General features: G+C 54.6%; 1 protein-coding gene and 2 pseudogenes across 1 annotated transcript; 2 read left to right on the top strand and 1 right to left on the bottom strand.

The window, feature by feature from the left end:
• LOC128820667 (uncharacterized) overlaps window positions 1-17,183 on the bottom strand; it is a 2,212,279-nt pseudogene that overhangs the window by 1,019,854 nt on the left and 1,175,242 nt on the right.
• Window positions 1-17,183, top strand: part of LOC128820669 (uncharacterized) — a 1,091,286-nt pseudogene that overhangs the window by 899,261 nt on the left and 174,842 nt on the right.
• LOC128820732 (olfactory receptor 14J1-like) lies at window positions 11,633-12,605 on the top strand. Its single transcript, XM_054001553.1, has one exon. It carries the CDS (start codon window positions 11,673-11,675, stop codon window positions 12,603-12,605), a length of 933 nt encoding a protein of 310 aa, XP_053857528.1. The 5' UTR covers window positions 11,633-11,672.

Genomic DNA, 17,183 nt, shown 5'->3' with positions numbered 1-17,183 from the left:
AAACCCAGCTCAGGGTGCTCTGAGGAGGAAAGACCCACCCTGTGCCAGGAAGGTGGACAGAGCTGCAGCCAGAGCTCGGAGCTGGTGGTCCATGAGCAGGTTCACCATGGGGAGAAGCCCTACAAGTGCTTGGAGTGTGGGAAGAGCTTCAGGCAGAGCTCTGACCTGATCTGCCACCAGATGATCCACACCGGGGAATGGCCCTACGAGTGTGGGGAGTGTGGGAAGGGCTTCAGCTGCAGCTCTGCCCTCGTGACCCACCAACGCATCCACACTGGGGAGAGGCCCTATGAGTGTCCCAAGTGTCAGAAGAGGTTTCACACCAGCTCCACTCTTCTTGTACATCAGCGGATTCACACAGAAGAGAGGCCCTTCCGCTGCCCCGACTGCGGGATGGGCTTCAAGCACAACTCTACCCTTGTCAGACACCGGCGCATCCACACCGGGGAGAGGCCCTACTAGTGTGGGGAATGTGGGATGAGCTTCAGCCTTAGCTCCAGCCTGATCCAGCACCAGAGAATCCACACCAGGGAACGGCCCTATGAGTGTGGGGAATGTGGGAAGAGCTTCCGCCAGAAGTCCCACTTGATCTGCCACCAGAGGATCCACACTGGAGAAAGGCCATATAGGTGTGGGGAATGTGGAAAGAGGTTCAGCCAAAAGTCCCATCTTACTGTCCACCAAATGATCCACACCGGGGAGAGACCCTACGTGTGTCCCGAGTGTCAGAAGAGGTTTCCGACCAGCTCAGATCTCCTCCTGCACCAGTGGATTCACACCAAGGAGAGGCCCTTCCTCTGCCCCGACTGTGGGAAGGGCTTCAAGCACAACTCCACCCTTGTCAGGCACCGGCGCATCCACACCGGGGAGAGGCCCTACGAGTGCCCCACGTGTGGGAAGAGCTTCTCCAGCAGCTCTGACTTGACCAGACACCAACGGAGCCACCGGTAAGGGAAGCCCTGCAAATGCCCCAGCTGCAGGAGGAGCTTTGTGCACTGCTCCAGCTTCAACTCCCATGGGAGAGCCACCTTGGTCAGAGCCCTGGTGATCCATGTTCCCTGTGATCCATGCTGGGAAGACACCTGTACCTTCTCCTGGCCCTGCCAATGACCTGATGTGGGATTGAAGAACATGAGGGTCTGGCCATGGCCCTGTCATTACATTCGCTCCCACCTCAGGTCATTGCCAGGGGCAGTAAAGGCGCTCTCTCTCTCTCTCTCTCTCTCCCTGAGGAGAAGGGTGTCCTTTCCTGGCAGGAGGAAATACGTGGTCAGGAAGAGCCAGTCAATGGTGATGTAGTTTTCCCTGCAAATAGTTTTTCTTTTCCTTTCTGTTATCAGTATTGTTTGTGTTCCTATTTGTTCCTTGTCTCGTTGCTATTCCCAGTAAATTTTTCTTATCCCAGCCAGGGATCTTTGCCTTTTGTGCTTTCCATGGGAGGCGGGAGGACAGCGAGCAGCAGCGCGGTTTTAGCGGGAGCAGGAAATTGGGGAATCCCATTCCTGAACACCGGCCCGTGGAAACCGAGCATCCCAGCTGGTGCCAGCCCTGGTGGCCACGGCAGCAGCCTTGGGAGCGGGTCCCTGGCTGGGGCTGTGGGAACCTCTTCACTCTGGTGCCCAGGGACAGGAGTGGAGGGAGCGGCTGCAGCTGAGTCGGGGCAGGCTCGGGTTGGATCTCAGGAAAAGGTTTTTGCCCAGAGGCTGCTGGGGCACTGCCCAGGCTGCCCAGGGAAGGGTCAGAGCTCCAGGGCTCTCTGAGCTCCAGCAGCGTTTGGACAGCGCTGCCAGGCCCAGGCTGGCATTGTTGGGGTGTCCTGTGCAGGGCCAGCAGTTGGACTCGAGGATCCTGATGGGTCCCTCCCAGCTCAGCCAATTCTGTGGCTCTGGGATCCCATGACCCTGGGGATGGGACAGCCAATGGTTGCCATGGCAACGGGCTCTGGCTCCAGGCCTGAGCTGGTGTCCATGGCAACCACCCCTGGCATGGGATCTCCATGGAGCTGCCCAGGGACTGACCATAGCAACAGGGGCTGGTGATGGTTGCCATGGAAACTGACCATAGCAACAGGGGCTGGTGATGGTTCCCATGCAAACTGGTCATAGCAACAGGGGCTGGTGATGGTTGCCATGGAAACTGACCATTGCAATGTGTCCTGATTATGTTTACCTACTAAGCATCAGATTTTTTGACAGGCACTCAGAGGGGTTCTGTGAGGACTTTTTAAGTGTCTCCAGGCTGCCAAAGAGCCGGGATGTCACAGGCACTCACAGGGGCTCCTGTCATGGGCAGAGTGGGAGCTTCAGGCAAAGTTTATTAGAGAAGCTCCTGTCGGGTCAGGAGGTACAGAAAGGATCCCCATAGCCCCTATAGATCCCCAAATACCTCCAAGGACATCCAGGCTTTCTGAACTCCTTTTGTGACGGGAGCCTTGGAGCAGCGGGTTCCAATCCCTGCCCCTGACCTTTCAAGAGCTCATATATAAACAATTATAAAGGTGGAATTAAACCTTCATAGAATTTGTCCCACAGGACTAAGCATGCCAAACCAGTGTTGGGGGTTGGGTTTTTCCTTTCTCTTTGTTCCTTATAATTGGCTGATGATTATCAGCTGATCCCTTATTTTGGGAGGACGATCAGAGCCACTGCTCTTGGGAAATGCGGGCGCCCTGGACCTTGGTCCTGCAGGGAAGCCCGCGGCTGGCCGGTCGACAGGAGCCCAGATAGCAAAGAGGGTAAATCCACCAAAAGACGGGACGACACCCAGAGCACTGTTGTTCTCGAGGGTTTATTGCAGGTTAGATGAAGGCAGGGAAGGACAGGGAAGATGCAGGGAGACCACCTCTCGAGAAGGAAGCTGAATCTAAGAGCCCCCTCCTGAGGAGGGGTCAGGGATTATAACTGGGGGAGGAGAGGTGGGGTCAGGGTACATAGGGACCAATGGGATAGGGGCCCATGGGAGGAGTAAGGATGGGATAATCCAATGAGAGAAAGGGGAAGGAGTGGTTTTGGGAGAGAACCAATCACAGAACATAGAACTGAGAACTTTCCAGAACTGGGGATGGCATAACTGGTTGATAGGCATTTAACAGGGGAGGGTGCAACAAGTGATGAACATGGGAAAAGGTGGGAACCCTAGTACAATGCCTTTCTTTAGACTACTGCAGATCCCAGGGCATTCCTGGTACATCCCCCCCAGGACCGCCTCCCACAGGGAAAGGGAGTTTCCACTGCTGCTGCCAGAGCCCGGCCCAGAGCTGCTTCTTCTGTCATGGGGTGAGCTTCTGCTTGTGAGAACAGCCCCTAAACTGGGACCTTATTAACACCTCCCCCACTAAAAGAGAGACCTATCCCCGTCTGCTCGGGTGCCCGGGATCCTGAGCTCGGCTCTCCCTGCCCTGCTGGGAGCCCCTCACCCCCTGCCTGCTGAGACATCCTGCCGGCCCAGCTTGCTGCTTTCCCAGAGTCCTGCTGGGGCCCCGGAGCCGGCTGCCCCCAGGGTTTGTGAAGCGGAGCCTTCTTCCAGCCCTTCCCGCCTTGGGACAAAGCCGCCATGGCCGCGTGCTCCCCGAGCCCGCGCCGGAGCGCCCCCTGCAGCCGCGCGGGGATCACCGCACCTGCCCTGCCCCCCGGGAGCCACCAGCGCCCCTGCCGGCCGTGCCCGGAGCTGCACCGCAGGGAAAGTGCCGCGGCCGAAAGGCTGCACTGGGCTCCTGTTCTGTTTGCTGCCAGCGCCGGAGGTGCTGCTGTTTGTTTGCTTTATTGTACACACTAGTGAAGAACTGTTATTGCTATTCCCACATCTTTGCCTGAGAGCCCCTTGATTTCACAATTCTAATAATTTGGAGGGAGGGGTTTACATTCTCCATTCCACAGGAGGCTTTTTTCTGCCTTCCCTAGCAGACACATGTCTTGTAAACCAAGATCAATTTTGGCGCCCAATGTGCAGCCCGAGGGCATCAAGAGAAAAAGGGTAAAATGAGAATAACAATTCTTTAATAACATAATATATTTTTTGTGTGTGTGTACTGGATATAGAAACCTTGTTAGGTGTCACCATGTGGTCTAGCTCACCCTGCTTTGGGTGGCACATGGTTGTGGCTACATTTTTCCCATCCTATAACTATGGCTACTGTGGCTGCTATCCAGTTTGTTTCATGGGTTAATGTGATGAGGAATTTATGGATTTTTAATTTCCTCTGGACAGTGGGCACGTGGATTTGAGGCTCCCACACACTAACTGTATGTGTTTGGAATTACTTTAATAATGGTATCCACTGTGAGGAAATGACACCGGGGGAAATTTTCTCCCAACCCCGCAGGCAGCTCATTGGGTCTACAGTGGTTGGTGTTGCTGATGTGCCTGTTAAGCCTATTCTATTTAGCATTCAGAGGTAAGGGAAGATTGACTTGGGTAACTATCGCAGCAGGGCGTCTCCGGAGTGGTGATAATTAGCATTGACTCCATGATTCCAGAGGGCTGATCAATCGCTTTATTATATTATACTATACTATACTACTAAGAAACACTCATCGCTCTTGCAGACAGTCCGATACAGACAGACCAGATTGGTTGATTGAAATCCAAACACCGTCACCATTGGCAAATTAAGAAATCACACTTTGGTAAACAAATCTCCATAACACATTCCACATGTGCACAGCAACAGGTGCAGCAAGTGGAGATAAGAATTGTTTCTCGTGCTTTTCTCTGAGCTTTCTCACAGCTTCCCAGGAAAATCCTGGGAGAGCTCTCTCTCTCTGTTCAGAGGATATGTGATTACCACAGGTCAGTTGTGACAATGCAGGCCCAAGGACACCACGGTAACACTACAGAACCTCATGGAACCAAGGGGCCATTGTGGCACTGTGCTGCCTCATGGAATCAAGGAGACCATTGTGGAACTCGGGGGCCCCAAGGAACCAAGGGTCCGTGGTGACCTTGTGCAGCCCGCAGTGTCACAGAGGAGCCGTTGTGACACAGCGAGGGCGCGTGGAGCCAAGGGGCCATTGTGACACATCAGGGCTTTGTGGAACCACAAAGCCATTGTGACATTGCAAGGCCTCATGGAAGCACGGGGCCATTGTGACACTGCAGAAGCAAGGGGGACATTGTGACACTCCAGGGCCTCATGGAACCAAGGAGACCATTGTGACACTGTGGGGTCCCACGAAACCAAGGGAACATGGAACAGGTCTGGCTGGCTGGGGCTCCTGGGGAACACCTGACAGGTCCGGCTGATTTTGGCATGTCGAGGGCTGCTTCTCACCTGCCCCTGAAGCACTGGGGCTCTGGGCTTTCTTTCCTACTGGAGAGAACTGTCCTTGTCCTCCAGCGACCCAGGGTCAAAACCGAGATTATTTCTCCAAATTTCCCTATATTTCAAGGTTTGTTTCCAGATGAAATCTGCCACGAAAGACACGTCTGGCTGCCTTGGCCACCCAGGAGCCACCTCTCATCTGCCTTTCAAACACTGGGACCATGTGCTTTTATATCTTGTGGGAAAAAACATCCATCTCGAGCAGGCACCCATGGCCAAAATTGGGCATCTGCCTCCAGAATTCCCTATATCCAAGGATAGCTCCCAGACAAAAGCTGCCAGGACTGACAAGTCTGGCTGGCCTTGGCTTCCTGAGGGCTGGAACTCATGTGCCTCTGAAACACTGGGGCTCTGTGCTTTCCTTCCTAATGAAAAGAACTCATCTTCCTGTCCAGGCACCCACGGCAAAAATTGAGATTCCACCTCCAAAAGTCTGTACATCCAAGGATTGCTCCCCAGTGAAATCAGCCAGGACAGACAGGTCTGGCTGCCCTAGGCCTCTTAGGGGCTGCCTCTCACCTGCTTTCCAAACACTGGGACTCGGTGCTTTCCTTCCTATGGAAAAGAACTGCCCTTCTTCTCAAGGTGTCCGTGGTCAAAATTGAGATTCCTTTTCCCAAATTCCATATATCCAAAGATCCCTCCACGACAAAAGCTGCCAGGACAAACAGGTCTGGCTGGCTTGGCCTCCCAGGAGCCACCTCTCTCCTCTTCCGCTCCTGAAACACTGGGGCTTGATGCTTTCCTTCCTATGGAAAAGAACCCTCCTTCTTATCTACAAAGAAGTGGCCGAAATTGGGGTTCCACCTCTAAAATTCCCTATATCCAAGGGTTGCTCCCAGGCAAAATCTGCCACTAACATCAAATCTGGCTGGCCTTGGCCTCTGGTGGCTGCCCCTGCCACACTGGGGCTCGGTTCTTTCCTTCCCATGGAGATCACGGTGACACTGTGAGGACCTCATGGAACCAAGGGGATCATTGTGGCACCACGGGAGCCCATGGAACCAAGGGGCCATGGTGACACAGCGGGGCTTCATGGACCCAGAGACCATAATGACTCTGTGGGGCTGATGGAACCATGGAGACCATGAGGACCCTTCAGGGCCTCGTGTCACCAAGGGGGCATTGTGACACCTCAGGGCCTCCTGGGAGCAAGGGACCTTTGGGACACTGTGGGGCCCCATGGAACCGAGGGCACATGGAACAGGTCTGGCTGGCTTGGCCTCCCAGGGGCCACCTGAGAGGTCTGGCTGATCTTGGAATGCCAAAGGCTGCCTCTCATCAGCTCCTGGAGCACTGGGGCTCTGTGCTTTCCTTGCTATGGGAAAGAACTGTCCCTCTTTTCAGATGCCCATTGCCAAAATTGGTTTCCTCCCTAAGAATTTTCCTATATGCAAAGGTAATTCTCAGAACAAATCCTTCCAGCTCTGGCTGGCCTTGTCCTCTGGTGGTCGCCTCTCATCTGCCCCTGAAACAGAGGGGCTCTGTTCCTTCCTATGGAAAAAAACCAGCATTCTTGCCAAAGACCATGGCCAAAATGAGAATTCGGCCTCCCAAATTCCCTATATCCTAGGACTTCTCCCTGACAAAAGTCGCCAGGACAGACAGGTCAGTCTGGCCCTGTCCTCTGGTAATTTTCTTAAACTATAATCTGAATGTTTTCATTTGAAAACTCCTTGGAGAGCACCCAGAGATCTCTCAAGGTGGCATTTTGAGGCCTCAGGCACACGACCACTACATATGGACAAAGGAGCTCTGTGCTCTGTGCTGTTGTGGTGGTTTTGCATCACACAAGTGATGTCCTGAGAGAAACTGCTAGCAGTTTCCTCTGTGTCTGACACAAAACAAATCAGTAATTAGCTTTGAGAATTGACAATCTGTTAAAGCACTAAGGAAACTGCACACGCCTCTGTGAAGACACAAGTTAAAGAGGAAGAAGCCTGGCTGGGTCTCTTTCCCTTCTGGCCAGCACAGAGGTGCCAAGGCCGGGCCAGCCCCCGTCTGGGCCGGGGCGGGCCGGGCGGCTCCTGCCGTGGGGCCGGGCCCCTTCCCAGGGAGCCCGCCAGGCCCCATCGGCTGCCGGGCAGGGGAGGGGAGGCCGCGGGGCCGAGGCCGGGCCGGGCCGTGGCTGCGCTTGCTGACATCTGGCCGCTGCCGAGCCCTGCCCCGCCGCCAGCCCGGGCCCAGCCAGGATCCGCCGGGCCCCAGGAGCAGCCCCGGGCCGGGCCGGCTCGGCCAAGCTTCTGCCGCCCTTGGGCTTGGCCCGCAACCAGCGGGCAGGGCCAGGAGAAGCCATCGGCCCCGGCCGTGCTGCTGCTCTGCTCTGGCCTGGCTGCTGAGATCCTGGCCCTGCCCCCAGCGCCGCCCAGCCTGACACAGCCCCAGCGCAGCCGCTGCACAAACCTCCATGGCAAAACAGCTCCGGCCGCAAGGACCCAGCCCGGCCGGGCTCACGCAACCATCTGCAGGCCCCGGCTCAGATATTGACTCTTCCCATGCTTCCATCCTCCCTCCAGGGAGAGAAAAGGACAAAGTGCAGGCACACACAGAGGAGCAACGTGAAGACACCGAGGTCAGTGAAGAGGAAGTTGAGTCCAAGATGGGAGGGATGAGGAGATGCCTTGATCTTGGGGCTGAAATCCTCTGGTAAAGCTATGGAGAAGGATGGAATTGATACATCAGACTCTCTTTTTCCCTATAATGCATTGAAAAGAATGGGGATATGACTTGTTTAGCAAAGGCCTCCATGCTAAAGTAAGCAAATGTTGCAGTAGCTGTGATCCCATGAGGAGTTTGAACATTGAAAGAGAAAAGAGTGATGAGACCCTGTGCCCTCAGGGAGAGATTAAGAAGACCTCTGTTCCCAGAGATGAAGATGATTTCAGAAATAAATGAAGAGAACCTTTGCTCTTAAACAGCTCATCTTTAAACCAATACCCCATAGGTTGACATGGCCCAAAAACACAGCTGTGGGAAAAGCTGTAAAAATTGGGAGAGACATCATGATTGCAGATTTTTCCAGGCAGCTGCTATTTGGGGAAATGAAAAGTCATGAGAGAACTGTTTTCTTGTGGAGAAGTCTCCATAACATTAACAAGAGGAACTTCTCTCCCTAAGTGAACAGAAGAAAGAGTATTTGAGTAGTAAACTGACAGAAAATTTTAGGTTTTGTATCTTTACATGGTCAGGTTGTAGGGAGAGAGGAGAAGTGTTCTGAAAGTTTTGTTCTGATTTTTATTACTCTTTCTTTTAGTTACAGTTAGTAAACTTTTCTTTATACCCTTTTAATGTTTTGAGCCCACTTTGCCTTTCTCCTAATCCTACCTCAGAGCAGGAAATTAGTAAGTATATTCTAGTAGGTGCATTGGTAATTAGCCAGCACTGAATCCACTACACTAATTGATGCATTGGCCGAGAAATCTCAAATTGTTGAAACAATGAACTGCCCCAGACAAGAGGGAAATCAAGGCAGAGCCATGGTTTGTCAGGACTTGCTTGATCTTAATGAGCCCCGTGGTGCATTTGGAGCTGAGCCCTGGAACCTCAGGGCCTGAGAGGAGATTGCACAAACCTTTCCAGGAGTCAAAGGCAGAAGAAAAACCCAAAGTGTCTCAAAGCATTCATGGGTGCCACTGAGGTCCATCCCCAACACAGGCTCCTCATGGACTCCTTGGAGGAGAGAACTGGAGGCCAGGATGGCACAAAAACCTCTCAGAGACTCAAAATGGCACAAAAACCTCTCAGTATGAAAAGGAAAATCCAAAGTACCTGGAAAAAGTTGACTATCTCAAAGCATTAATGAGCCCCACTGAGTGTCAGTACAAAGCTCCCAAGGGACTCGTTAAAGCAGATAATTGGGGCCATGATTGCACAAACCTCTCACAGAGTCTGTATCTAAAGGGAAACACCAAGTACCTTAAAATAACTGAAGTACCTTGAAGCATTGATGAGCCCCACTGAGTGTTGTTCCTGACCAAGCCTCTCCAGGGACTAATTACAGCAGATAATTGGAGGCCATGATTGCAGAAAGCTCTCAGAGACTGCAAGGCAAAAGCCAAAGGCAAAGTCCTTTGAAAAACCTGCAGTGCCTGGGAGCATTGTGGAGCCCCCAGGGCCATTCCTGAGCAAGGCTCCCCAGGGACTCCTTCCAGCAGATCCTTGAGGCCACTGGGATGTGGGCTAGGGGGGGATGCTGAGGGCAGGACAAGGGGCTGACAGTGCCCAGCCTGGCTGGGGCTGTGCCAGGAGGCCCCAGGGCCTCAGGACAAGGTGTCTCCTGACAGCCCTTGGTGGCACAGACCCTGCTGTGCCCCAGGCCACCAAGACTTGGCTTCTCTTTGTCCCCACCTGTCATCAGTGCCTCCAGTTCTCTGCTCTGCCTGGGGCCTGGGGACACTTTCTCACTCGTGTCCCTCACTGGGACCCATTAAAAGTCAAAGAAACTTTGGAGTTGGATTCTGACTTGGAGTCCTGGAGAGGTTTCTTCAGCTGCCTCTCAGGGCCTGATGTTCAGGGCCTGAGCACAAAGCCCCAGAGGCTCATTCAAGTCCTTGTGCTGTGTTTGTGCTGCTGAGCTGGGCCGGGCTCCTGACACAGAGGGTGATGCTGGTAAGCAAGCAGAGCTTCAAAAGCACATTTCTCTGGATAAGCAGCTCTTCTCCCAGCCCAGCAGGGCTGGGGCACTGCCTGCAGCCAGCGTGGGCACAGCCCAGAGGCACAGAGAGCTTCAATCAGTCAGGGCTGGGAAGGTGCTGAGAAGTGCCTGGGGCAGAATCACTGCCAGCCCTTGGCACAGGAACCTCTGGCTGCAGGACAATGCAGCTGCAGCTCCTGCAGTGATCTCCTCAAGCTGGAACATGCCAATGCCCACAGACCCTATGAGTACAACTCTGGGTATTTCTGGTGCAGGGCAGGTGAAATGGTCATGAAGCTCTGACATGCTGAGGGGTTCTGACCAGTCATAGGATATTTCCAAGACAAGGATTTGAAAAAAAATTAGGAGATTTCTAAAGACTTTGTATTCAGTTTCTTTCTACTGGAGAATGGCAGGGAGGGAGGGATGAATATTAAAGGTTGATTATGAAATTTGTAAAGTGCCTGAGACATCTGAACTGATAATTTAGTGATCAGTAGGTTCAGAGGAGATCGCTAATGTGCTTTCAGCCACTCTGCCCGTGGACAGCACCAGCATCCCCTTTGCTGGAGCCATCAGGCTCAGTCTGAGCTGTCGTTTCTCCAAGCTGCAAACAGAACCTGCCCCCAGCCAGTGCCCTGCAGACAGGCAGGGTTCTGTCAGGTCAAGGAGAGTGCACAGAGATTTGGGGTCCGGGAGTGCTGGCAGGGAGAGATCAGGCACAGGGAAATTCCTGCAGGGGGAAAATCTCCAGGAAGCACAGAGAAGATCAGGGAAGGAGAAAAAGCAAAACCCAGAAATGCTGTGGCAGGGAGAGTTTAGAGATGTGCAGAGGATCCCCTCCAGTGCAGCCCCTCCCTCTGCACAAGCCCCCTCCCTCCTGTGCCCCCAGCCAAGCCTCTGCCCTCAGGGCTGGGGCTCCAAGGCGTGCAGCCCCTCCTGTGCAGGCAGAGCTGCAGCAGAGCCGTGGGGCAGCTCTGCAGCCCCGGGCCCAGTTCCCTCTGCAGAGCACAGGGCTGGGAGCAGCTGCCCGGCACTGGGGGCTCTGGCAGGGGGCACAGCTGGCTCAGGGTGACACAGCTGTCCCCAGTGCCCGGCTCTGGGCAATGCTGCCAGTGCAGCCAGGGAAGGAGCTGCATCTCCCTTCATCCAATGCCATCAGAAGGACACTTGGAAGTCTCCCTGAGATTTCAGTCCAAGCTGGGAGCTCCAATCCAGGGGGCAAACCTGTCCTAGAGCATCTCTGAGTTATAAGATTGATGGGGAAAGGCAGAGGTGCTGTGACACTGAAAATGCTGCTGGCTTGGTGAAATGAGCAATGTGAGTCCTTGGCTACAAATATAAAAATTTCTCAGCTGTAGCTGGTGACATTTTAAGGGAAGCATGGGAAGGTGATCGAAGTCAAAGCCCACAGTAAGTCTGAACAAGTCAGAATGTCAGACCATCTCCCCTCAGTATCCTCTCATCACTTTGCCTCACAGAACTTCCTCTATTCTCCCGGGAGGCAGCAGAAATTCTGAGGGTTTCTGATATGCAAGAATACCAGGACAGATACGGGGGAGCCTAAACCCCATAAGTCTTGAACACAAAAGTGTGTCTCTGTGTGTTTGGGGGGGGGGGGGGGTTATGGGTAATGATTTTGATTTTGGTTACAGGTATCTCCTCTAAGTTTTCACTGTCCTTTCTCCATGAACAGGTGCCCATGTGCAGCCACAGCAAATGTCCAACAGCAGCTCCATCAGCCACTTCCTCCTGCTGGCACTGGCAGAGACGCGGCAGCTGCAGCTCCTGCACTTCTGCCTCTTGCTGGGCATCTCCCTGGCTGCCCTCCTGGGCAACGGCCTCATCATCAGCGCCGTAGCCTGCGGCCACCACCTGCACACGCCCATGTTCTTCTTCCTGCTCAACCTGGCCCTCAGCGACCTGGGCTCCATCTGCACCACTGTCCCCAAAGCCATGCACAATTCCCTCTGGGACACCCGCACCATCTCCTACACTGGATGTGCTGCTCAGCTCTTTTTTTTTGTCTTTTTCATCTCAGCAGAGCTTTCCCTCCTGACCATCATGTGCTACGACCGCTACGTGTCCATCTGCAAACCCCTGCACTACGGGACCCTCCTGGGCAGCAGAGCTTGTGCCCACATGGCAGCAGCTGCCTGGGCCTGTGGATTTCTCAATGCTCTCATGCTCACAGCCAATACATTTTCCCTGCCCCTGTGCCATGGCAATGCCCTGGGCCAGTTCTTCTGTGAGGTGCCCCAGATCCTCAAGCTCTCCTGCTCTAAATACTACCTCGGGGAACTGGGGATTCTTGCTGTAAGTGCCTGTTTAGGCCTCGGCTGTTTTGTGTTCATTGTTTTCTCCTATGTGCAGATCTTCAGGGCTGTGCTGAGGATCCCCTCTGAGCAGGGACGGCACAAAGCCTTTTCCACCTGCCTCCCTCACCTGGCCGTGGTCTCTCTGTTTGTCAGCACTGCAGTGTTTGCTCACCTGAAGCCCCCCTCCATGTCCTCCCCATCCCTGGATCTGGCTCTGTCAGTTCTGTACTCGGTGGTGCCTCCAGCCCTGAACCCCCTCATCTACAGCCTGAGGAACCAGGAGCTCAAGGCTGCAGTGAGGAGACTGATGACTGGATGCTTTCAGGAACATTAAACAGCTGCCCAATTTCTGCAAATCATATGTAATAAAAGTCATCTTTGATACTTCTTCTTGGTTTCATTTTGGAGGTTCTTTTTCCCTTTTTTTAGGTTTTTCAAATTGTCCACAAAGAAGTATAATTTTTTGTTACATTTCTCATTTTGTTTCTCCCCACCTTCCCTCTGGCCACTGATTGTGTGAATGAGGGGCTGTACTCTTGGTGGCTTTAAAGAAACTAAAGAATCTCCCAGCTGCGTTTTCAGCAGAGCTGCCCTTTTGTTGCCTTCTCTGGAGCTGCAGCAGCAATGTCTGTGTGCAGAGCTGGGGGCAGATCAGTGCTGGCACAGCAGCTGTGCCCAGCAGCAGCAGCAGCACTTGGTGTTGGCAGTGCTGCTCCCGTGGCCCTGCCCCGCTGCCCTGGTGGCCCTGGTGTTGCTGCAGGGCCTGAGTGCTCTCGGGGCCGGGCACAGTCCTGGGGGTGGCAGTGCCGGGGCTGCAGCAGGGACAGGCCATGGGCACTGCTGGGGCAGCGCTGACGCCTCAGGCCAGGGCCTGGGGGCTCCAGGCTCCTTGCCCAGGCTCTCTCAAGAACACGGCCAGGCCAATGCTCAGCACAGAAAACCCCCGTCAGCAGCCCCAGGCTGGCCGTGGGCAGGCTGGGGGCAAACAGCACGGCTGGTGCTCTGCAAGGGCCCTGGGGGAGACGGGAAGGAGCAGCAGAGCAGGGGCTGATCCATCCCCAGTGCGCTGCACAGCCCAGGGCAGCGTCCCAGAGCGTCCTCATGGAGCTGCCAACAACATCCCCCCTCTGCAGCCCTGGCCTCTCCCCCAGCTCACACAGGTGCCGCATCCTTGCAGGCACAGACACGGCAGCGCTGGCTCAGGAGCCCCTGTTTGCATTGCACACAGCAGGCGGGAGCACCCCCGTGCTGGTGCTGTGGGGACATGAACCTGAGGCAGCACAAATGCCATCAGCCCCTGGGGCCAGGAAGGGCTGGGGGACGCCAGGGAAACCACTCAGCTTTGTCCTGGCCTCTGCACTCAGCCAGAAAGTTTGTTCCCATCAGCTGGGACATTCCTGGCCCAATGCAGACGCTGTTGCTCAGAGCCAGGGCTGCCTAGCAGCCACCCCCAAAATGCCATGAGCATTTCCTTGGCTTCACCTTTGCTTTCTTTACTCTTCCTAATGCAAATTTCTTCCTCTTGCCCGCCCCAGTTCCCTGCCCTGCACACAGCCCATCCCTGTTTGCCCTTTCCTCTCTGGCCCCACTCCCCATTGCAGTTCCTGACTTGGCACCATGGGAACGGCCCTTGGGGAGCAGGATCGCCCCACAAGTGCTGCAGGAATTGTCTGCAGGCTCCTGCAGTGCCTCGCGCTGCTCCCTTGCCAGAGGCAGCCCAGGCCAGGGGGGCACATCTGGGCTGCTGTGTCTGCCTGTGGGGCTCCCTGTTCTGGGCAAGGAGGAGGAGCTGCAGAGGCTCTGCAGGACTGACAGGATGGGCTTTGGGGCTGTGAGGAGAAGCTGAGGGACCTGGGCTGCTGCAGCTTCTGAACAGGAGGCCCAGGGCTCCTCCTGCAACTGCTCCAAGGTGGTTTCAGAGAATCCCAGAATTAGCAAGGCTGGAAAAGACCTTGGAGATCATCAAGTCCAACCTGTGCCCTGACATCGCCTTGTCTCCCCTGAGCCTCCTCTTCTCCAGGATCAACAACCCCAGCTCCCTCAGCTGCTCCTCACAGGACTTGTGCTCCAGACCCCTCACCAGCCTTGTTGCCCTTCTCTGGACATGCTCCAGCCCCTCCATGTCCTTCCTACATTTGGGGGGGGCAGAACTGGACACAGCACTCGAGGTGCTACCAAACCAGTGCCCAGCACATGGAAGAATCACTGCCCTGCTCCTGCTGGCCACACCATTCCTGATCCAGGCCAGGAGCCATTGGCCTTCTTGGCCACCTGGGCACACGGCTGGCTCATGTCCATTCTGCTGTCCATCAGTCCCTGCAGGTCCCTTTCTGCCTGGCTGCTCTCCAGCCCCTCTGTCCCCAGCCTGGAGCGCTGCAGGGGTTGTTGTGGCCAAAGTGCAGGACCCGGCACTTGGACTTGTTAAACCTCACCTTGTTGGATTTGGGCCCTGGATCCAGCCTGTCCAGGGCCCTGTGCAGAGCCCTCCTACCCTCCAGCAGATCAACACTCCCAGACAACTTGGTGTCACCACAGTTCCATGAGGCTCCAGAGTGTCCCAAGGGTCTCCATGATTCCGTGAGGTCTCCCAGTGTCACAATGTCCCTTTGGTTCCATGGGACCCCTTGGTGTCACAAAGTCCCTTGGATCCTTGGGCCCCGCAGTGTCACAATGTCACCGTGGTCCCCCAAGCCCTGCAGTGTCACAATGGATCCTTGGTTCCATGAGGTCTGGCAGGGCAGCAATGCTCTCCTTGGTCCCACAGGGTCACAATGGCCTCTTGGTCCCAAGGGACACTGTTGTGGTCTGTGGTGGTGGCTGGCACAACTTTCCCTGAGAGTGTTTTGTGCTAACGGGCAGGAGCCACGAGAGCCCCAGCACACACACACACACACGGAGCAGCTCGGCAGTGAAGACACGGGAGGGTCCAGGCATGGAGCTCCAGCCAGGGTTTATTAGGGTCTGACGCTCCAGGGGTCTGGGGGTAAAAGACAAAGACAAAGGAGGGTTTAGGGTATAAATACAGGAAAAGAGGGGGTGGGGGAGAGCATCAGGGATCCAGTGGTCTGAGGGTTCAGGGGTGGTACACAGGGAAAGGGATTGACGGGGCTCACCTTCAGACTGGGGTGACCCCGGGAAGTGGTAAAGTCTCTCCTCCAATCTGGGCCTTCAAAGAAAGACTCAGTAGTCTTCATTCATCCGGTCTCAAGGTAGTTTATTGCATATTATCTCAAGGCACACACACTCCCTGACATTCCCTCTGACTCCTTCTCCCTCTGCATCTCTCTCTGTCTCCGTCTCTGTCTCCGTCTCTGTCCCTTTCCGTCTCTCTCCGTCTCTCTCGCCCAAGGGCTGGTGCCATCTTTTATATCACACATTACGTGTTAAATGTTTATAGTTTTTCCTCAATGCCTATCACCTATATTGAACAGTGACTTTCTACTCTAAACCAATCTGTGAGTGCAAACATCACCAAGAACATGGAGGACAGGAAGGAGAAAGGAGGAGGACAGGGCACGCCCAAATCCCTCCATCTTAGAACTTCTGACCCCCATGTACAAAACTCAGACCCCTCTGTACAAGGCCTAAACCCCCCCTGTACAGCACTCAAAAATCCTTCCTTTTTCTTTGTGACTACTTCTATTATAATATCTAAACTTTTGTGATTTCTTGTTCTTCCGGCAAGGTTGGTAAATTGTTCCATGGATCAAATTCAAAGCCACAGGGGTTCCCGGGTGCCTGCCAGGGTCTCAGATGCTTCTGACCTGGACCCGGAACATGCAAGAGTGTCTGAGGGACACCTTGGGTTCCAACACCTGCCCTGCGCCTCTGTCCCTGCAGGCTGTCCTCATCCCCCGGCTGCCCCACCTTGCTGGCCCCTTCCTTTGCTGACAGCTCTGCCTCCTGCCTGCCTCTGCCTGGCCACACAAAGCCTTGGGCTGCTCCAGGCTCCTTCTGGGGACGTGTTGCACCACAGCCCTGCCCTGGGAAGGAAATTCCTTTCTCCTCTTGTGTCCACTCTGGATTTCACCAGTTGCATTTGTGGTATAATTTCTCTCTCTGGCTGTTTCCCACTATGGACAAAAGCTCCTCCATTTCTGAATCCACCCTTCAAGCCCTGCCAGGCCACTCCTGATCTGTCCTCAGTCTCTTCACAACTGAGCCCAGGCACATCAGCCTCCATATATGTGTTTGGTTCTTGAGGCCTGCAAACCCAGCCTGGGAGATCTCTGGGCCCTCTCCAAGGTGTTTGCAAATGAAAACATTCTGCTCGTATCACCAGAGGCCAAGGCCAGGCAGAACTGTCTGTCCTGGCAGCTTTTGTCTGGGAGCAATCCTTGGATAGATGGAACTTTGGTGGCCAAATTCCAGTTTCTGCCATGGCCCCTGGACAAGAAGGTCAGTTCTTATCTGTAGGAAGGAAGGCACAGAGCCCCAGTGCTTCTGAGGCAGATGAGATGTGACCACCAGAGGCCAAGGCCAGTCAGAGCTGGTAGGATTTTTCTGGCAGATACCCTTGCATGCAGGAAACTTTTTAGGGGAGATACCAATTTTGTCCATGGCTGTCTGAAAAGAGGAACAGTTCTTTCCCATGGCAAGGAAAGCACGGAGCCCCAGTGCTCCAGGAGCTGATGAGAGGCAGCCCTTGGCATTCCAAGATCAGCCAGACCTGTCAGGTGGCCCCTGGGAGGCCAAGCCAGCCAGACCTGTTCCATGTGCCCTCGGTTCCATGGGGCCCCACAGTGTCCCAATGGTGCCTTGCTTCCAGGAGGCCCTGAGGTGTCACAATGCCCCCTTGGTGACACGAGGCCCTGAGGGTCACAATGGTCTCCATGGTTCCATCAGGCCCCACAGAGTCACAATGGTCTCCATGGTTCCACCAGGTCCTCACAGTGTCACCGTGGTCTCCATA

Source organism: Vidua macroura, chromosome 30 (genome assembly GCF_024509145.1).
Source record: "Vidua macroura isolate BioBank_ID:100142 chromosome 30, ASM2450914v1, whole genome shotgun sequence".
NCBI lineage: Eukaryota > Metazoa > Chordata > Aves > Passeriformes > Viduidae > Vidua > Vidua macroura.
Note: the sequence above shows the minus strand (reverse complement) of the source record. Positions and strands in the feature narration are given on the sequence as shown.

What these genes read in the sequence shown, in the direction of transcription:
- LOC128820732 (XM_054001553.1), top strand. Translation starts at nt 11,673, where the DNA reads ATGTCCAACAGCAGCTCCATCAGCCACTTCCTCCTGCTGGCACTGGCA.